This window comes from Nelumbo lutea, chromosome 4, assembly GCF_056320005.1.
Source record: "Nelumbo lutea isolate HS-2025 chromosome 4, American lotus-T2T, whole genome shotgun sequence".
NCBI lineage: Eukaryota > Viridiplantae > Streptophyta > Magnoliopsida > Proteales > Nelumbonaceae > Nelumbo > Nelumbo lutea.
Genome location: NC_142687.1, coordinates 18,808,404 through 18,831,219, shown reverse-complemented (window position 1 = coordinate 18,831,219; position 22,816 = coordinate 18,808,404). Strand labels below are relative to the sequence as shown.

At 38.6% G+C, this 22,816-nt stretch overlaps 1 protein-coding gene across 2 annotated transcripts; it reads right to left on the bottom strand.

Moving 5' to 3' along the window:
• Positions 1 to 495: 495 nt before the first annotated feature.
• Positions 496 to 22,448, bottom strand: LOC148854350 (zinc finger (C3HC4-type RING finger) family protein). Of its 2 annotated transcripts, XM_088983375.1 has the most exons (18): positions 21,939 to 22,448; positions 21,739 to 21,840; positions 20,382 to 20,464; positions 20,130 to 20,214; positions 19,921 to 20,007; positions 17,646 to 17,707; positions 17,309 to 17,502; positions 17,158 to 17,218; positions 16,565 to 16,742; positions 7,304 to 7,342; positions 7,124 to 7,185; positions 6,961 to 6,997; positions 2,893 to 2,942; positions 2,709 to 2,778; positions 2,037 to 2,112; positions 1,297 to 1,376; positions 1,132 to 1,200; positions 496 to 683 (listed from the first exon to the last, which is right to left on the bottom strand). In XM_088983375.1, the coding sequence occupies exons 1-18, from the start codon at positions 22,005 to 22,007 to the stop codon at positions 624 to 626; spliced, it is 1,464 nt and encodes a 487-aa protein (XP_088839501.1). In that variant the 5' UTR covers positions 22,008 to 22,448; the 3' UTR covers positions 496 to 623. The 2 variants fall into 2 exon arrangements, with proteins under 2 accessions (XP_088839501.1, XP_088839502.1); XM_088983376.1 differs by lacking the exons at positions 2,709 to 2,778; positions 2,893 to 2,942.
• Positions 22,449 to 22,816: the final 368 nt, after the last annotated feature.

The following is a 22,816-nucleotide window of genomic DNA, read 5'->3' as shown; positions in this document are numbered from 1 at the left end:
ATAGGAAGCCAGAGAAACCTATGGACCACGTCATTCATGGTTAGTTTCTAATTATATGCAATTTACGTATACAGAGCCCTTCTCTAACAGTAAATATCATGCGAAAAACAATTAGAATACAGAAGAATTTTGACGATTTTTTCAAAATGACCCATTAAATCACGACTCCACCAACCTATGGCCTTTCACTAGTAAGGAGACCACAATCTTTTATAGAAACTACACTTTATCAACTTCAGCAAATATCTCAAATATAATTAGCAACTCCTTGAACATAATTCTTTCTCCCATCTCAAAAGACATTTGTTGTTTCGATCATCTCCCATGAAGATAAATAGAACCACTAATTGTTCGATCACAAAAGGAATGCAATATAACATGATAAGAAAGGGTTTGCCTCAAAAGAACCACTGTAAGAATGCGTTCGTTAAGTGTGTTTGACATTAATAGAATTGGGATTGACCCTTGTAAAATAAAAGACGGCCACAATCTCAGTTGGATGGAGCAAAAGAATAAGAATTTATATTGAAACAAATTGAATTTTACCAAAATCCATTCTTTTATCAGTTACTTTTACCATATCCATGTACAACTACAAAGCACTGAAACCTGTTTCTACAACTTCATTGCATTCGACAGCCCTGTTCTTCGGCCCTCAGATAAATTAGCCCCCGTTGTATCCTCTGCCAGCAATACAATAATGTTAACATTTAAAAAGAGAGCAGAAGTTTTGCAATTCAGATATGAAGAAATAAAACAAACTAGAATACCTATTAAACTGTTATTTGTTATGTAAGTAATGCCAATAGCATAACATGAGGGAAACATGTAAACAATTCCATTTAAATGGAATACATGTGATAGCATTGGAGGTTTCTTTACCAAACCAACCTGATTATAACCATTCTTATCAAGGCTATTTATTTGTTTACATGCATATTCCTTTCCCTGAGTGTCCAAAATTTTGATAATCAGTTGGTTCAGTCACCTAATAAAGATTTAACTCAAGAACCGCCTACTTGGGACCTCTAGGGTGGTGAACTGTGAAATGTGAACCAGCACGCTATTGGTGGTCATCCTTACTATCTAATCAACCATCTCTGACATTCTTACTGGATGAAGATCAACTACCTCTTTTGTATCTCTTAAACGCAGTAGTTCCAATTTATCAGATGGCCTTTGGCTTGACAAGCTCACAAGCTGCAACCAGGTATAATACTCAGATTCTAGGAAATCATCAATAGATTAATAAACTAATTACTAGGCTATAAACCATAGAAGGCTATGAACATATACCCAAAAACTGAAGCGCTCAGGATCCTGTGGTATGGGCACTGCTTCAGCTTGAAGGAGTTCAATTTGCCTTGATCTCCTACCTGCATTAGGTAATGAACAAAGACACAAAATGCATAAAGTCATAAGCATTAGGCAGGGAGGGCAGAGGAGTTATTTATGTGTGCATTCGTACAATGGAAAAAAAAAAAAGAGAGCAAACCAAGGAGATTTTCTAAAGCAAAAATATGGCCAATCAGATGATTGTATTGTTTTATGCTTTACCCTGAAAGCATTTAGCATTTTCCCCCAATCATCTGAGCAAATGTGAAAAGATAAAATAACCAGAATCATCTGCATTCGTTGAGACTCGTTTGGAGAAATCTCTTCATCAGGCCAAACACATGGCAGGCAAATTGATGATTGAGTAAAAAAACAAGTTAATACTTGGTAAAGTTTGTCAGAATTTCATAGTCCATTGTGACCCATAAACTATTGACAATCAAAGCAACTTCCCCATGAAAATAAGAAGACAAGATAAAATCTAATTCTAGAGGAAAAAAGGATAACATCGAGGATCCAAGATTTCTATTAAGCATAGTATTGTAAAAAGGAGGGTGTGTCAGGTTGGCAGCTGAACTTTTGCCAAACTCTCATGATATAGCCGACCTCATATAGTTGGGATAAGGCATGAACGATGATGATAGTATTGTAAAAAGGAAAAGAAAAGTTTTTTTTCCAATTCTCCTTTGTTAATGTTGTACCTGTTCGTGCTGCTTCTTTTGCTCTCCTTATCCATGAACGAGCAAATTCCGCTGCCTCACTAGCCACTTCCTGTAACTGTGTTCACCCAGAAGAAAGAAAATACATTAAAGTACCAAAACATAATGCTCATTAGTACAGTTTCTTCACTGTGGAGAACACAACATGCAATTTAAGTCTCATATAAGACACTTTAATCACTAACCACAGACCCAACAGGGCATGAAACTTATTTTTTTTGTCAACAATGGCATTCCAAATGGCAGATAATTCAACAAGAGAACACATAATAAGAATAGGTTGAGATTAAGGCCCCACATTGTCACATTTGTCCATTCGTCTTTTATAAGTTGCAGACCCAGACCTATTGCATGGAGTTGTTACAGGTAGAATTGCCCTCACATGTCAATTCTTTTAAACATGCAGGATGCAGCTTCAAGGATGATATCTAAAACTGGAAAAAAAAAGCAATACTGGAGGAAGGAATATTTAGATATATAGATATGAACTCTGTCACTGAGGTTCAGGCAGCAAAGGCTATGAAATTCCTTCTTTCTTTACCTAGATTCGCTACCAATGTTGAAAGAACTCTAATGCCCTCCAAGACCTTCCTATATCACTTCAAGATACAATGAAAATCACAAATTGACAACACAATATTGCAATATACTTACATCTCCCCTCTCTCTTGTCCCTTCCTGTGGAGAAATATCTTGTACCCATTCTACTTCTGCAATTCGATACCTTTATAAAGTAGTGGGGAAACCACCACAAATCATTCACTGGATAGAATTTGAATACATGATTGCCCAAGGAAACCACCACATCTATTTTAAGCTAAATCATGAAAAAACTAACCCATCCTGGTCCCATGATCGGAGGATGTGAAATCTTCGACGACCTTCAACCTGTGTCATATTATCAGTAATTCATTTTAGAATATATATATGTTACCAAAGTCCTCCCAGGAAACAACCTCGGAAAAATAAAAGTGAAAGAAAAATAAAAGATAGACTCTGCCCATTATTTACATATGGTGAGCATACAAAAGCATACATACCTATAACCCAAATTATAAACCAAACAGTAAAGAAAAATAACAAATAAAGTTTTCATTTCAGAGCAAAGGAAAATGCAATTTATCTGCTATAGCTGATTATGTTATGTCTTTGTCAAATTTGTAAAAGAAAATAAGCAAAGATAAATAAATAAAATTTACATTGAAGTAGGGTACAACTTGTGCAGGCTCGGTTGAACAATTGTTAAAATTTGAAAGGGCATGGCCAGAGAAGCCAGGCCCAATGCAGTGTAAATTCTTCAAATCAAGTACTTGGTTTGATCCCTAAAAAGGATTAAACAATAAAAGCAACAGATAAAATTTAAATTGTGTAACATATGGACAATGCAATGAGTATATGATCTCTCTCTCTCTCTCTCATGTCTTACGTCAGCTAATCCGTATTACTTGTTTTCTCTATTGCTGTTTAGGTTTTATTGCTTGAGTTGTTAATCTATTTTACTTCCAAACATCTTGATTGCCTGTAACTGGACATTGCGGCATTTTGTTTTGGGTAAAATCTACATTTATGTTTAATAATGTAAATATGACATGTTTTATTAAGATGATATTTAGAAATTTAGTTGAGATTATAGACTTTTTGTTATTACCAAAATTACCATGGTTCTACCTGATATTTAGGTGCTTAATTATAATCGAGTCTAATGGGTTCAGACCCAATGAGCCTGGTTACTGAAGGTTTGGTTCAGGACCTCACCCAGGACCCTGTAGGGTCTAGTTTGGTATTGGGTATCTGTGTTTTCTTACCAGTTTAGTTCCAGGACAGGGTTTATCAGTTGGGTTCTAGGACCGGGTTTACCCCTGATCCAGCCTAGACCTGACCCATTGGCGGGTCCAGACATAAATCATTATCTTTTAATCTTCAGTATAAAGCATGTCTAAAACTGAAGCCATGTTAGCTAGTTCTTAATAAAATGAAGCCATTTAGGTTGTTTGTAGATTTTTTTATTTTAATTTTTAATATGTAAAGAGTGTTAGCAAGATTGGGGATTACAAGGATAATCTTGTATGGGGATGGCAAGGGCTGGGTGCTGAGTTGTAAATTGATATTGTTTCTGGATTCTTTAGTTCATGGGATTTGTAGAGAACACTGATGTGGGCCCCACAGCTATGGTCCCACTGTGTTCGTAGGGTAGAAGATGTTCTAGTCTGCCTAGGGTTAGCTATTGGTCATTTAGTTGTTTCAGTTAAAAAAAATCAGTCTTATTTTTTGCTCTATTTGTTATGTAAAGACTAAGGGCAGATCTGTCCTTTCCATGTAATGAGCATAACCTATAAATATTAATTAAAGTTGCAGCAAGCTACACTTGGCCTTTGTACCAAATGGATGTTAAGAATGCCTTCCTAAATGGGGACTTGCAGGAAGAGGTTTATATGCAGTTGCCTCCTGGATTTTATGATACAGAGGCAGGTAAGAAGGTCTGCCGGCTCAATAAGGCATTGTATGGTTTGAAGCAGTCACCTAGAGCTTGGTTCGATAGATTCAGACTAGCCCTTGGGAAGTTCGGTTATGTACAGGCCCAGTCAGATCATACACTATTCATCAAGAGGGTGGAGTCATCACTAACACTACTTGCAGTTTATGTTGATGATATTGTGGTGATAGGAAATGACAACCATGAGATTGAGTCCCTCAAACAGCTCCTAATCAAGAGTTTGAGGTGAAAGACCTGAGTACACTACAGTAATTTTTGGGTATTGAGGTTGCTAGATTTAAACAGGGGATCTTTGTCTCACAGAGGAAATATGTTTTAGATCTCTTGGCTGAAACTGGAAAGCTAGGTGTCAAACCTGCAGATACACCCATTGAACAGAACCACAGGATTAGTGTAGAGAGTGGGGAGTTGCTTGAAGACAAAGTTATGTTCCAGCGGTTAGTGGGAAAGCTCCTATATCTATGCCTCACCCGACCAGACATCAGTTATGTCGTTAGTGTTATTAGTCAGTACATGCATTCTCCTAGAACCACGCACCTTCTAGCAGTAGAAAGAATACTAGCATACTTGAAGAGATGCCCAGGTAGAGGTATACTGTTCAAGAACAATGACCACATGAAGATGGAAGTCTATACGGATGCCGATTGGGCTGGGAGTGTTGATGACAGAAGGTCTACCTCTGGATATTGTGCTCTTGTGGGAGGTAACCTGGTTTCTTGGAGGAGTAAGAAACAGAGTGTTATCTCCCGATCCAGTGCTGAAGCTGAGTACAGGTCAATGGCTAATGGAGTGGCTGATATTCTTTGGCTGAGATCACTACTTGAGGAGTTGGGTATTGAGTATGAGAAGCCCCTGATGCTGTATTGTGATAATCAAGCGGCTATTAATATAGCACACAACCCAGTGCAGCATGACAGGACTAAACATATTGAAGTTGATCGACACTTTGTACGAGAGAGGGTCTCATCACAAGAAGTGTGTCTCCCATACATCACCTCCAATATGCAACTAGCTGATATCCTCACCAAAGCTGTACCACGGAAGAAGCTAGAGGCAGATCTATCCAAGTTGGGAATGATAAACATTTATTCCCAACTTGAGGGGGAGTGTAGAGAACACTGATGTGGGCCCCACAGCTATGATCCCACTGTGTTTGTAGGGTAGAAGATGTTCTAGTCTGTCTAGGGTTAGCTATTGGTCATTTAGTTGTTTCAGTTGTTATTTATTTCAGTCTTATTTTTTGCTCTATTTGTTATGTAAAGACTAAGGGCAGATCTGTCCTTTCCATGTAATGAGCATAACCTATAAATGTTAATTAAGGTGGCGGCGGCAGAACATTAAGCTTCTGCTCTTCCTTTCAACCCTTGTGTTCTACTGCTTCTCCTCCCTCTTCCTCTTCTTTCCTCTTACCTTTCTTCTTATCTTCGACCCTGAAATCCATTAGAGTTGAAGACTGATAACAGTCCTGAACTTCTACTGGACTAAATAGCCAAAAGCTATTCTCTTTGTACCCTGCTTGTTATTTTTAGAGGGCAGGGATTTCTTTCTTCAATGAATGAAATTCTCTTTATTGTTGATGATCAAAAAAAAAAAAAACATAGGATATAGGGAGCCTTCTTTATATACTAATCTCTGTTGCAATTGGAAGATCATGTGTATGCAAAATGCTGATGTCTATATAAAGGTTTCATGTTGTACCAGCTGAATACGCCATCCTCCCCAAAGAGCCCATGCATATGCAATACCATTTTCTGGTTTTCAGGATCCATCTACTACGGGAGCAGTTAACTAATATTGGAAAACCTTGAATCTCTATTGCATATCGCCCTTTCTTTTCTAGAATTTCTCTAAAAAAAGAATGTGTATACATTAGTTATACTTGAAAAACTAAAACTACGAAAGTTGATTAATTTAACTAAAGTGAATCAACTTAAGTAACATAATAGCATCGATGTTGGACAACGAAATCTACTGGTGGAAGGCAACTCACAAGTGATGGTGAGATGGATCCTGAACGATAGGGAAGGGTCTTAGCATTATAGACATGAAATCAGGGATCTCAAAGGTATAGGAAGGACATTGAGAGTAACATACAAGTGGATTCCATGTTCAGCCAATAGTATGGATGATGAATTAGCAAGGCAAGGAGTAAGAAGGAATGAAATGTTTCAGGGTTTGATTTCCCAAGGGGGAACTTGTAATCTTTGAAAAAGAAATGTAAGCAATGGGGGTGGCTTTTGCCGGCCCAAACAAAGGGGTGTTAGGGAACAGTTATGCATGTACAGAATTCTTTACTCAACATTAACAAAGTGAATTGTTACCAATAAAAAAAGAACAACATTGATGTCAGATCAGGAAAGGGAAGTGTACAAGATTAATGTAGATCAAGAAATGTAGAAAAAAAAAATTCACCTCTAGATAGAAACGGCCATCTTGAAGTGGCTCACACCTATACAAGTGCAAATGAAAACAAAATGGCTTGTAAGGTAAAAATAAACAATTGAATACAGCAACTCAAAAGCACGAACTTAAATAAATAAAACTAGAAAAGTCTGAGCAAATGATTATCACTTACTCAGTTATTTCAACTTCACAAGCCAAATCAGCTATGGCACCTGTTGTAGAGTCAATGGCAGCCTATGGGATAGGGAGGAACAAAAGAAAAGAATACATAAAAACAGAAAGAGAATATAGGAAGCCCTGAAAATAAACAGAATACAGAAGAGGACATAGAGAAGGATCAATAGTGGCCCACCATTCCCATTCGATGATTTCCTTCCATTATCCTCCTCACCTGGTTTTAATATAAAAATAAGTAGGTCAATATAACTGGTACATAGAAAACAAAAGAATGAAGAATATAGAAAACATAACAAAGACCAGAATTCGTATTAGCAGAAAAAGATTGTTATAAACACTATAATCCTATTATGGTTTTCATGATAAAGCAATAGTTTGAGCCAAAAATGAATAATGGGTCAACAATGAGGGACTGAATTCTCTTACTCATAATCCTATCATGATAAAGCAATATGAAACTGCAAAAATAAATTCTCTCACCGGATGATCAACAAAGAGGGACTGTAGTTCAACCAACTTCCAGACAAAAGTGAAAAATGTTTAGGCTATTATGAGATCGAAAAATCTAGATAAAGGAATAGTCAATGAACACCTAAGAGGCTCGAATTTGTCGATACTCTTAGAACTTGAAAGACCAATTGTATTAGGAAAACCAGTATCAAGTTCCAAAATTTGCATAAAGTTCTTTAACATGCTAAAACATCAAGAGATTTACATGCTGTCATGCTGAGCTCTCAAACAGATCCTGGAACTCATGAACTGTTAGGTAACTGCCTAACTCAGGGACTTTTTCAAGGAAAGCCGGCCTCTTGAATGAGAGAGAGAGAGAAAAAAAGAAAGAGAGAGAGAGAGAGAAAAAAAGAAAGAGAGAGAGAGAGAGAGATTGTATTCCCAAAATCAATAATTCTTCTTCTGGCTTCCTTTCCTTATTTATAACACTTCTGTTACAATTCTGTTATATCAGCCTCGCAACTTGTCCAGTTTGTTATTTAGTTTGTTCTAGTGGTTGGCTATCAGTTGCATTACTTAAAGGCTGACGTGGCCTTTTCTTGTACAGTTGTCTCTTTATTCCCTTTATTTGTGTCTCAAAAGTCTCTCCTCCCTTGAAAGCGACCTTGCCCTCAAGGTCAAGATGTGGAAATCTATTCTGTAAGTCCAAGTAAGGTTTCCAAGTTGCATCTTCAAGTGGGAGACCTGACCATACCACCAATGCTTTTGGTTCGATGTGATTCCCTTTGCGTATCCACTTGAGATCTGTTATCTGGGTGGGCTTAGTTTGAACTTGGCCATCTTCCAAGAATGATAGGAGGGTGGTTGTTGTTATTGCTCCTATTTTTGGCCATTTCTTTAATAGAGATACATGGAATACAGGGTGCAATTTTGATGTTGCTGGAAGGTCAAGCCTATATGCCACAGACCCAATGCGTTCCACGATCCGAAATGGGCCAAAGTACCTTGGGCTCAGTTTGTTCCACCTGTGGCCTGCTACTGAAACTTGCTTGTATGGTTGTAGTTTAAGGAAGACTTGCTCCCAAATCTGGTGCTGGACAGGCCTATTCTTTCTGTTGTAAGAGTCTGCCATCCATTGTTGGGCTTGACGGAGGTGGGATTTGAGATCTTGTAACACCCTATCCCGCTGGAGGAGTTGGTCTTCCACTACTACTGCTGTAGACCCTTTCTCATATGGGAGTAGGGGAGGTGGGTCCCGTCCATATAGAGCCCGGAAGGGAGTCATTCCTGTTGCACTGTGATATGTGGTATTGTACCACCATTCCGCCCAATGAAGCCACTTGAGCCACTGACGTGGCCTATCCCCTGCATAACACCTTAGATAGGTTTCCAAACTCCGGTTGACCACCTCAGTTTGCCCATCTGTTTGAGGATGGTAGCTGGTAGATTTGAAGAGTTTCACTCCCTGTAGTCGAAAAAGTTCTGCCCAGAAACGACTTATAAAAAATGGGTCGCAATCTGAGACAATAGAGTTAGGGGTACCATGCAGTATTTGGTGAATCTATCAACCACTACGAGAATGACAGACTTGCCATAGGAAAGAGGAAGCCCCGTTATGAAGTCCAGGGATATATCCACCCACACTTGTGTAGGAATTGGGAGTGGTTGTAGCAGACCTGCTGGAGACTGGGTATCAGCCTTATTTTTCTAGCAAATGACGCATTTGGCTATGAATTTTTTGACCGAATTCCGCATGCCTTTCCAGTGGAATTGGGTGGCTAGTCTCTTGTAAGTGCGCAAAATCCCTGAGTGTCCTCCTGCCGATGATGAGTGAAACACTTCCAGAAGCTGCTGAATATGGGCTGAATCTTGTGGTATCACCATTCGACGTTTATACAACAGCAAGTTATTCTCCACTGTGTACCCTGGGTGGCTAGTAGGGTCCTCTTGGACCTGTGAACACAGCTTGTTCAGTTGTGGGTGTCTTTCAGCTTCTTCCCTTAACTGACTCATGATGGAACACGTTGGGCCCGTGAGAAGTAATGGAAATAGTTGTGGTTGGCATGACAGTGCATCCTCCACCTTGTTAGTGTGCCTTGCCTTGTATTTAATGACATAATCGTAGCCGAGTAATTTGGCTATCCATCGCTGCTGTTCCGGGAATAGTACAGACTACTCCAACAAAAAGTTCAGGCTATGGTGGTCAGTTCATATGATGAACCTCCTCCCTAGAAGGTAGTGTCACCACCTCTGAACTGCGAGAACAATTTCTATCAATTTGCGTTCGTATACTGACTTGGCCCATTTCTGTGCTGTCATTGCTTTGCTGAAAAACGCTAGTGGCCTTTCTTCTTGCATGAGGACCGCACCTACTCCTTGGCTTGACACATCACATTCAATGATGAAGTCCTTTGAGAAGTCTGGAAGTGCGAGCGCCGGTAGGGACGAGACAGTTGTTTTGAGCGTCTCAAAGGCCTGTTGGGCCTCCCTAGTCCAGTAGAAACCATTCTTCTTAAGTAAACTTGTCAAGGGGGCAGCAGTCAGTCCATACCCTCTGATGAATTGCCGGTAGTACCCTGGTAGACCCAAGAAGCCCCGTAACTCCTTAACATTTTGAGGTTGGGGCCAATTTATCATGCTTGAAATCTTTTCCGGGTCTGCTACTACAATGTCGTTTTCGACTATGTGCCCTAAGTAGTGTACTTGCATCTGTCCAAATGTGCACTTTGACTCCTTTGCAAAGAGTTTATGAGTCCTTAGTAGTTCCAAGGTGATTTATAGATGTACTAGGTGATTTATACAAGTATATCATAAAAAAAACGAGTATAAATTTGCGCAAATGGGGTCAAAATATGTCATTCATAAGTGCTTGGAGCGTAGTTGGCGCATTAGTCAACCCAAACGACATGACCAAAAACTCATAATGCCCCTCGTGTGTACGAAAGGTGGTCTTGTGGATGTTACCCTCATGGACCCGAATTTGATGGTATCTCGATCTCATGTCCAGTTTAGAGAATATGGTGGCCCGACCGAGTTCATCTAGTAGTTCATCGATTACCGTATGGGAAATCAATCCTTCACGGTAATGTTGTTCAGGGCCCTATAGTCTATACAAAACCACCATGTCCCATCCTTCTTTTTCACAAGTAATACCAGCGAGGAGAATGGGCTTTGGCTGGGTTGTATAATTTTTCTATCAAGCATATCTTGCACTTGTCTCTCAATCTCTAGTTTCTGAAAATAGGGGTAACGATAGGGCCTTACATTTGTGGGTGTCGTTCCGGGCAGCAATGGAATGCAATGATCATGGGCACGTTTCGGTGGTAGTTCCTTAGGTTCTTGGAAGATCACTGAAAACTTCTGAAGTAGCTGTTGTAGTTGTATGTGGGCTTCTTCGGATCTGCTGGAGTTACTTCCTTGGGCTAGAATTGGGCCATTCCCGTGGGAGTCTATCTGCGATGTGGGTTTTGTTGCCTATTTTCTTAGGGTGGCGAGACTGATGGGTCCTGGACCCTTGGACAACTATCCTTGAATATGCACTTTTGAGCTGCCCACTTGCAAATCCATGGTGAGACGGGCCCAATCACATATCACCGGCCCTAGTTGCCTTAACCATTGGACTCCGAGAACTACATCTGCTCCACTGATTTCCAGGGGATGTAGATCTACCTCGAACTTGTGTCCTTGTAACTTCATTTTTAATCCTGTTTATGTATTGTCACACACCAGGTTGATCCCATTAGTTACGCGCACCCAGAATGCTGTACATGGTTGGACCAGAATCCCTAGTTGTCTAACCAATGTTTGGGTAATGAAATTGAGAGTGCTGCCACTGTCTATCAGAACCGACACATGGCGCCCTTGTACTAGTCCAATTACTCTCATAGTTTGAGAGGAGGCAAGACCGGTCAAGGCTCGCAGGGATACTTCCGGGTATTCCTTTGTCCATTGCCCCCATTCTTGGTTGTCTGCTGGCTCGTCAGTGTTTGCTGATTGCTCGACGTTTTTAGTCTCGGGCTAAAGGAAGAATACTTGCAGGATCTTACAGCGATGGCCTGGTCCGAATTTGTCTCCACATGCATAACAGAGGCCCTTTTCCTATCGAGCTTGCATCACAACCTAGGTTAACCTCTTGGCTGAGTCGGGGCCTGAACCAACGTCCTTGCCTGTGATTCCTACTCCTGGTCTGGACTCCGGTTTACCCAAGATACCCGGTTCTGGATTCGGTATACCTGGTCTGACCACAGCTCCCAAAGGTCGATTAATCCTTCTTGCCCGGTTCAGCTTGTCTTCAATGAGTCGAGCTAAGGCTGCTGCATCAAGAACGGTGGTGGGTTGCATGGCTTTCACCTCTAGCCGCAATTCTTCCTTGAGCCCACCAACAAAACTGCCGACAAGTGCTTTTTTGGCCACCCTTGCACGCACACAGCTAACCTTTCGAATGCCATCTGATAATCTTGGACGGAGCCGGTCTGTTGTAGCTTTGCGAGGCTTTCATCATAGTTTTCAAAAGTCGAGCCTCCAAATCTCATGGTTACGGCATCGGTGAAATCCACCCATGTGGCTCTTGGATGTCGTTGTCGGTACCACTGGTACCAGACGATTGCCTCTCCTTCCAGGTGTGCGAAAGCTAATGGAACACGATCAGGTCCCTGCGTATTGTGGTAATCGAAGTACCTTTCGGTTCGTAGAAGCCAGGACGTGGGATCTCCCCCTACAAAGACGGGAAACTCGATTCTTTCCGTTCTTGGTCCGCTTCGATGACTAATGTCACTGCGTTCTTCCCACCCTTCCTGATTCGGCACTGGTGATGTCTGTTCCAGTTGTTCAAACAAGGATGTGAAGCTTACTTTTATTTCTTTGACGTCGGCCGATAATCTTTGCATTTCTCCTTCCATGTTGTCGACCCTGTTCTCCATTGCGAACAACCTTGTGCTAGCATCTTGGTTCTGATACCAACTTGTTAGTAATTGCCTAACTCAGGGGCTTTTTTGAGGAAAGTCGGCCTCTTGAACAAGAGAGAGAGAGAGAGAGAGAGAGAGAGAGAGAGAGAGAGATTGCATTCCCAAAATCAATAATTCTTCTTCTGGTTTCCTTTCCTTATTTATAACACTTCTGTTACAATTCTGTTATATCAACCTCTCCACTTTTCTAGTTTGTTATTTAGTTTGTTCTAGTGGTTGGTTGTCAGTTGCATTACTTAAAAGGCTGACATGGCCTTTTCTTGTAAACTTGTCTCTCTATTCCCTTTATTTGTGTCTCAACATGAACAGAAATCATGGCTATCTATGGCTAAGGTATAAGAAAGAACTAGTAGCTTAACCCATGCGGTCATGCCACATGTAAAGATCCTTTACCTATCCAAAAAAAAGAGACTTTCCTGATTTGCTTTTCTCCAAAATTACTTATTGTTGACCACAGGCAAGAGCTATTTACTATTTCTATTAAAAACTATACCTAATCCCAAAAGAAATGGTCCAATATTTTACTATCATCATCATTATTTGAATCCATAAAAAAAATGAAATGTCAAAAGATATTAACATCAATTAATCATAGACATCCTCATATTATTATAGATTGAATCTCAAAATGGAAGCCCATTTTTTTAAACATTTTCAAGGCCATGAATTGATCATATAAATTACAGTGTATTGATGATATGTACAGAAAGAATTTCAAGACTTCTTCTCATCTAAGAGAGGAATAAGACAAGGAGACCCTATATCCCCTTTCCTTTTCACCTTAGTGGCAGAGGTGTTGAGTAGAATGGTTGTGGATGAGGATACACAAGGACTTCGGGGTTGGAGAGTGGGTAGAAATCAAATTGTAGTATCCCATCTTCAATTTGATGATGATTCAAATCTATTCTGCAAGAGGGTTGACTTGGAAATTGTGATAAATTTGAAAGGCTTTGATTGGCAGATTTGTGAGTATCTCAAGGCTAAGGATCAATTGGAACAAAAATGGAATTGTGGGAATTAACTTGGAAGAGGGCGAAATCTGAGGTTTGCAGAGGTTTTGGGTTGTGAGATTAGGAACTGGCCTATTACCTACCTAGGACTACATTTGGGGGGAAACCCAAGAGCTGACAGCTTTTGGAAGCCGATGATGGAGAGGTTTGCCAAGATATTAAACCTTTGGAAAAGAAACTATATTTCTCTAGGATGAAGAATCACTTTCATTAGATCCATACTAACAAACCTACCCATTTACTTCTTTACCACATTCCAAATCCCAATTAGAATAGCAAGACAACTAGAGAAATATATAAGGGGCTTCCGTTAGGAACCAGGAGAGGAAAAAAGGACCACTTGGTAAAATGGCAACGTGTTTGTAAACCAAAATAGAAAGAGGGCCTAGGACTAGGAAACATCAATCTCAAGAACACTGCATTGTTGGGATGTTCATTGCTATGGATATTGCCTTCTGAGAGAGATGGGTTGTGGCACAAGTTAACCGTAATCATTCATGGCTTGGAGGGTAATGGTTGGGAGCTAAAATTGCTCCTAACACAACTTCAACTTCTCCATGGAAAGCAATTCATGAGGCATATCCTCTCTTCCTCAGCTTTATACATTTTGATGTGGGGAGAGATGATAGAATTCATTTTTGGGAAGACCTTTGGGTAGGGGAAATACCCCTAAAAGATCAGTTTCCTAAACTTTTTGCCCTATCTAACCTCCATAATGAAACCATTTCTAGATTGGGTACACCCTCCCCTAGGGATGCAAATGGATTGAATCATGATCTAATCCGATCCGAGATCTTGTCCTATTTGATCAAATTCGGATCACCCCTATCCAATCTGAGAAGATCCGATCCGATATATATTATATATTTATAAATATAAATATATATAATACATATATATGTTATTTATTTATAAATATATTTTTTATATTATATTTTTATAAATTTGTTATATTATTTATTTTTTTATAAAAACATGTATATATGTGATGAAAATAATTAAAAAATACTTGTATTTTTGTTTTTAATTTATTTAAACTAGTATATTTTATTTTTCTTTTAATAATTTATTAATTTTTAAAGAATACAAGTCGGATCGGATCAGAATTCAAATCAAGTCCTATCAGATCCAATCGGATCTTCGGATTGGATCAAATCCAACATGAACAATGTCATATTGGATTCGAATATACCCTGATTTGAATCTGATCTGATCCGTTTGCATCCCCACCCTCCCCTTTAGGTCTTAATAATTGGAACCTTGGTTTCAGAAGAGGCCCAAGGGAAAGTCAATGTAACTCTTTGACTGACCTGCTTGACATTTTGGAGTCAACTTTTTTGGATCCTAATTTGGAAGATTCTAGAATTTGGGTATTATTCACCAGATGGTTTCTTTACTTGCTCTGCTTTTTTTAATTTTCTTATGTCACCTCTCTCTTAAGGGGTGGACTTCCTGATAAAAGAAATTTGGAATAAGCCTATTCCACCTAAAATTCAAGCCTTTTGTTGGGAAATTTTCCTTGAAAAGGTAAATACTTGTGATATGCTGCAAAAAAAGGCCTTCTTCTTGGAGTCTAAATCACCCCAGCAAAATACGTTTCAACACCCTATCAACACAATCAAACACCGCACATTTCATACATGGTGGGTCCCACTTTTTTGGTGGCTCCCAGTCTCATGGTGAGACATGTAGCATCAGATCAAGTTGGTAGGGGTTGGGACGTGTTTTGTTAGAGACCCCAATTCCTCTTCTTGCCTCTCTCCTCATATGTGCTTCTTATGTAGGGGTAGTGAAGAGACCCTATCTCACTTATTAATCTCTTTCTACTTTGTACACCATATTTGGGAATTTTTTGTTCTCTTTTTGACTGCAAGTGGAACCCCCTCAAGAGGTGGTGGACATCTTCAACCCAAATTTCTTTAGACAACCAAAGAAGAGAGAAAGGGTAATGTGGAGAGGTACTAAGGCAGAAGTTGTTTAGATGGTGTAGGAGGAGAGGAATAACAGATTTTTTTCTGCAAAGAACAAAACTTTGGAGGAGGTTCTAGATAGTACTAAAGTAAAGATAACTTTTTGGGTAAAAACCATGGACAACTTCCACAAATTTTAATGCCCGACATTATAAGGACCTAGAGGGAAGTAGAACAATCCTCTAAGGAAAAAGAAGAAATATGAATGGAATGGAAAACCCCAGTAGGTGATAAAGTAAAACTGAACTTTGATGGGAGATCATTGGACAACCCAAGGTTGGCAAGAATGGGTAGTGCAATTAGAAACTTGGACAGTAGGATACTAGCATTATATTCAAGGCCAATTGGTACTACAAACTTGATGAAGGCTGAATTATTGATGCTACTATAGGGGCTTAGGTTTGCAAAACGATTGGGCTTCAGACAAGTGGAGGTGGAAGGGGACTCAAAAGTAATTATTTTGTAGGAGATGTAATGGACATATCCCATGGGTTCTCAAACATGTTTTCAGGGAAGTGGAAATGATAGCAAATGACCTAGATGCTGAATGCAAATGGGTTAAATGACTCCCTAGGCAAAGAAGGGGAAGTAAGGCAGCATTTGCACTAGGCTTCACAAGTTAGAGAACTTATTAGGTGGTTCATAGTCTGAGACTTGAACAATCAAAAATCAAACAATGAATAGACTTTCGGCATATATGCTATGTAGCAATTTTCATTATCTCATTCTAACCTTTACAACTTTTTTGTTGTTAACCAGATAATTAAGCACTTACAGTTGGAGATATATTTAAACATGGCCAGTCCAAGGAGTGGCTTAACACATCAAAGTATGCATTGATGAGCCATCTGCATAATCTACAGAACATATCCAGATTATGATGCTATCATTGAACTATTTCATGCCTGAGCTGATATCTTCCTTCTTTGTTTTTCTTTTCTTTTCTTTTTTTTTTTTTTTGACAAACTTAGGCTGAAACCTTACTTATTTCACAGGATCTACAATGGCCAAATATTAAGAATGATCAAATTGGCCAACTCACCATAAGTCTGTAGCGGGGCTCAAATATGTTGAGCGACAACTTCTGGTATGGGAGGATGACATCCATGACAAAGAGAGGCAGCAAATCAACACCTAAATTTGTCAAATTCTCATGCTCTGTCTTCCTTTCAGCATATTCCTCTGCAAAGTTCTTCTGTATAATGTTGTTCAGCGTCACACTGGCGAAAGCCAAGAAAGGATATATACACTTAGATATTATGAGTTCAAATTTTCAAAACAAGAAAAAAAATTATAAAGAATCTCGAGTCAGAATACAGGAGAGGAAATGGCCATCCTCCCTATTTGTGTAATATTTTTGGTGAGCACCTTGCTAATTTCCTAAATGATCTGACTTATTACACTTTGCTATAATACTATTTTGACAGTCAGAAACTGATTAATAGTGGTTTTCATATGAATTAGGGCTTCTTCAATCACCATGATTTTCAGATTAGGAGACCTAGGTGGACCCACCAAATGGTTGTCCCTGGACTCACTGCATGGGCACCATTGATACTGCATAGGTAGGGGAAACGTCTCCTCATGCTGCCCTCACAACAAAAGTATTCTTCTTAAAATATTAGAGTAACTTACCTCAGTGAATATGTTTTGGGATTAATAAATAAAACAGTCCGACACATTGGACATTTGTTACCTGGCAATTCCATATGAAAATCAGATTAATAGCCCAGTAAAGCAACAGAAATGGTCTTACTAGAAACAGTAAATACTGTGAAAATGTTACCATGGTCCATAGACTGAAATAAACACGACCGGCAAAACGAATGCCCACAAGGAGTTGTTATAGGTTCATATAACAACTTCAAACAAAGTGTGCAATCAAAGTCATCAGTACGTTGTGGTTTCCCATTTCTCTTCCTGCTGACTAAACCAGCTGACATGTTCTCCAAATTCCGAAGACAGGCTTGAAGAGGATTGCTACATAATCCCATAACCAAACAATGAACAACTTGAAAATCTATATTGATTTTTTTTATACTGAATGAGTGTTTAAAAGAAAGCATAAAATACACAATTATTTTATCAAAAGGAAAGAAAAAGGAACATTATTAATACATTACCTAAGAGGATCAACCTGAAGACCTGAAAGAAGAGTATCCCGAGCATACTCATAATGTTCTAGCTGTCAATTCAGAGTAAAGATAGGTATCATTGGGAAAAGTTCACATCCACCTAAGAAACTTCTATGGATGACGACCCAAAAATTAAATATGATTGCAACCTTCCAAATTTAGGAACAGTAGAGATGCATACTAATCATTTTATACATTTAAGAACCCATACAGATGGAAAACATAGACACTTTGAACATAACAAAACATACATATGCATATCTATTCATTAATATACCATGGAAAGAAAAGGCAAAAGGAAGAATTTTAGTAGCTGCTAGAACAGCCATGCATATTTTCAGTAACCTCTAGGAAGACAAAATACATTCCATAGAATCATCAAAGGAAGGTTCACATGGATTTAGATCACCTCACAATTTACATAAATTCAATATTTGGTAACCAAATCAACTATTAAAGCTTCCAACCATGCACCAAAACTATGGAGATACTCCATCATCGCAAGATTCAAGTAGCTGACTTTGTACGGTTGGGACAAGGCTTGGTTGAGTTGATCTGAGTTCTACCATACATACAAGTACCAGAAGTGCACGAGTGTGATCAATATAATATTCACACATACATCTAAAACACAAATAATACATATGATATGTTTTAACATCATTTATACTAAAACTTTGTTGACTTCATTTCTGTTGTTGCATGAACTTAGAAGCATACCCCTTCACAATTGCAAAATGCCATATAATTCCTAAAATTGGGAAGATAGCCTCCGTAAAAGGGGTCTCTATTTCAAGTGAACTTTGAAATCTTGGCAGCAACTACAAGGTGAAGAAGCCTAAGGTATTTAGATATATCCCCAGGTCAAAGCACAAATAGAGAGTAAAGAAGTGTTTATGGAGTTCGACGAAAGAGATAGAAGGAGTTGGAAGAAACACAAAGAGAAGTTAAAGGAAAAGAGGGTGATTGGTTTTCTTTAATGGACAAGAGAGGAGAGGCTTTATCAGAACGATAGGGTAGTTGGATGGATGTTTTGGGATTAGAGGAGACATAGAGATGATGAGAAAGGATATGGGAGTAGAACTAGAACTGAGGTTATACATAGAGAAACAATGAGGAAGAAAATAGGGAACTTGTAGAATTGTTGAAGGGAAGGAGAAAGAAATTTATAAAGAAGAGAAATACTTTAACCAATTAAGTTTGAGGGTGAAGGTGGAGGTGATAAAATGAATTGGGTGACAGCTGCTATTGTTTGATGGAATTTGATCTATTTGTTGAGGTGGAAATTAAGTGAGATGTTATCTGGTGAAGGTTGAATTTATGAAAATAATGATTCATTAATGAAAAGAGACTAAGAGAGTATTACAATTGTATCCAGTTTTTCTTTATGTTGAAGAATTTTTTTTAGTTCAAAAGGTCATGTTTTAGGGAGGCTTGGTTTGTTGGTCTCGAAATGATTGTATTGGAAAGATAGATGATGGATTGATGCAGAGTATTTTCTCAAAATTTTTTGTACTTTGTTTTCATTTAATAAAATTTCTTTCTATTTATTATCAAAAAATACCCCCAGCTCCAAAAGGCACCCTATGCATATTGAGAGGGAGAAAAAGAGAAACATTATCATTGTCTCCTTTAACATCCACAAGCTCATTTAACTGACCAGTAGATCCATCATCCTGTGTCCTCATCATTACATCTATAAGTCTCATCTATCACCTTTTTCTTGTTCTTCTATTTTCTTTTCTTTTTCTGTTTTCCTTCTTTCCTTTTTTCAGAGAAATAGAAATATATCTTTTCTTTAAAGGTAAAGTATTGTATTCAGTATGAAACTGTAAAAAGCCTGTACAAGAGGCTATACAAACAACCTTAAAGCCTCCAAAAAAGTTCACCCTCAAAAAAGACCTGGAACAAAAAACATCTTTAAACAAATCAGAGCTAGACAACCAGCTTCTCGGTTTTTCCCCTACAAAGTTAATCACCCCAGACTCAGACCTGGCTTTCTGTTCAAAAATCCTATTGTTCCTTTCTATCCAGAAATATATCAATATCAATTGAAGGTTTACACTATCCAACATTTCCCATGTACAAACATTGCCTATGGACTTCATCATCAGACAATGAGCAAGTAAGTTTTTTTTTACTCCTATGAGAAGGATATACATATCAAGAGAGAGAGAGAGAGAGAGAGAGAGAGAGAGATTTTGGAAAGGTTAGTCAAGTCTCTCATAAAGACATTAAAGAGATTGATAATTGGAGCTTTTACCAATATAAGAGCATTGGCCTTCAGAAAGTACGTCTTTGGTGAATTACTTCGATAGCTCATCACCTTCTCAGCATCCTTCAAGGCAAGCTGAAATGATTGTCAAAGGAGAAGAGTTTAGATAGCATGCAGTGGTTATAAAATAGAAAAAAAAAAGAAGCCACCCCCCCCCAGCAAAGTACACAGGTAAAGAAGGAATCAATAATGCAGACCTCAGCATGTGTAGTTGGATCCAAACCATTCAATGGTTTATATTCAGAAGTGGAAGCAGGTCTTTTTTTAAGAAGTTCACACATCCTGGTAATGGAAGATATCATCAGCTTGAAAAATCCATGCAATTGCTTTAGTATCTATTATTCAGCTTCATGGTTCTACAAATATGTATTAAAATTTACTGCAAGAAGAGTACAAGCATTAACAGGCAACAATAAGAAAAGCAGACAATGCTGAAAGAAAAAACTTGCCTGCTAAAAGCAGCACTTCGATTGCTAAGAATAACAGGATCACCAGGCTTTAAATTATGAGCTTTAGAGTAATAACTGAGTGCCTGAATTAGAAATCCAATCAGCTAGCAATCATACAAAAATATAACAGAACTGAGGAGAAGGCAAAAAACAAACTAGAAAAGCTCTTTACTGATGAGTGATGACTATGTCAAGATTCACATACATTGGCCAAAAAATAAAGAATAAAAATATTCTAAAGCACTGTGTATTAAACAGCTGGGCACTTAAGCGAAACTACCCTCCATGGGTGCCTTGTCGCCTTGACAATTATGATAGTGAATGTGCACTAGACCATATGAGCAGTATGGTACTCCAGTTCTGTCTTCTCATCTTCATTCTATGTTCTCTTCTCCTAAATGTGTTAGACTAGCTAACTGTACTTTTTCCTCAGTACCAAGAATTGGAACTGTAAATACCACCTCCCATTTTCTTTTCTTTTTTTTCTTCTGTATTTTCTGTTACTCAATTACCAATATAATTTATACTAGCAAGCTAACCAAGTCCCAAAATTGTTCCTTTACATTTTATCCTTCATTTTCTATTTTTCACGATGTAAATGGAAGGAAGCATATTAGTTGTGAGTGTGAATCCAGAGATCCTTATTATCTTGATGGTGGTTTAGGAAGTACAACGGTGCAGCGTACGTCCTTTTTGGCTCCTCATCAGTTACATTATATTCTTTTTATTTTATTTATTTATTTATTTATTTATTTATTTATTTATTATTATTATTATTATTATTATTATTATTATTATTATTATTATTATTATTATTATTATTATTATTATTATTATTATTATTATTATTTTGGGGGGGAGGGGGGGAGCTTCTTTCCAACCATAACTAGTTTATTCATGGATCCTAGTCCAATACAAAGAGAAATTGCCTACAAAAAGATGAAAAATGCATGACTGATGTTATTATCCTGGCTTAATTAAGAAGAAAGGAGGAAGACGAAAACTTGGGCATTTACAAGAATTATTTGGTGTTGCATTTTTTGGATCCCATGGCAAAGACAAGATGCAATTTCATAATTACTTGTTGAGGTTTATGTGCTACCGCCTGGTCCTCAATAATTTCCATCTAATTGAAAGTTTCTAGTCTACAACTTTGGTTGTATATTTTCGCGGTTATCAATTTTGAGCTCATATCACTACGACAACGTGTTCAAATTAGCGAATTTTAATCTTGAAAACGTTTGACTAAAAGGAACTGTCCACGAGAGCTACACGAAAATAATACAGCAGATGGAAGGAATATCGCTACAGAAATTGATAGCAAACCAAATTCTACTAAAAAAGTTCAGAATCTCACATCTTCGATTCGTCCCTCTCGGAATGCTCTATTCCCCTTCTGCATGAGATCAAAAACTTGACCAAACCGGTCCCATGACATGTTAGTCTCCCTTTCACTTGCCTGCGTTTTATTACAATTCCTTCCTTCAGATACAAGCACCAGAACAAAAACTAAGATGACAAAAGCGTGATCTTTTATAAAAGCAGCAAAGAGCTCACCCAGACAAACTCTTCGACATCATCAAATTCGGTCGAGTTCCGACTAAATGAAGAAGATTGCTCAGCCATGACAGATCAATAACGGAGAAGCAGAACCAATAGAAGAAACCAACCTCTATGAACAAGAAAACCGGTAAGGAAAATAACCGGAGAAATCAAATGAGGTAGTGTTTTGGTGTTTCGTGTTCTTCCCTTCGTCCTCCATTTTTACACGGACCAAATTGGGAACACGTCTCCCACTCTATCGATCACTCTCAAATTCTCTCTCTCTCTCTCTCTCTCTCTCTCTCTCTCTCTCTCTTCTTCTTCTTTTTTTCTCACTCCTCCAGCGACTACGATTGCGATTGAGCTTTAAAGCAACGCATCTCGTTGGCTCACATTTCTTATTCAAAGCGACGCAGCGTTTTCGCTGCAGCTTGCAGAGCCACAGACATCCAGTCTTCAATCTTGATGACTACTGTCCCCAGCGAATAGTGCCAACCAACCCAAGCCGCCCGTTGAGTTTATAGTGCAATACGCAGCAGGCGTAGACCCCAATTAGCAAAGGTAAACTGGTCCCACATCGGTACATCCGGAAATACAGGGGTGCGACTTGGGCGGCCCAATCCGAGTCCGGACCTACCAGTCCGAAATTTTATATGGGCCGGTACTAGATTTTCGATCCTAGCCTGACTCCAGCCTAATCTTGTCCCAATCCGAGCCTGGTCTGACCATATATATATGGACAAGATTAGTATAAATGCATACATACACGTATAATTTTAAAGTGAATTTATTAATGAATCAGACCTGGGTCTAAGGCCAATCAAAATTCAGACATCGCCTAAATCTTTGTTGATTAATTAGGCCAACCACCTATCACGTTTCCATTGGATGAT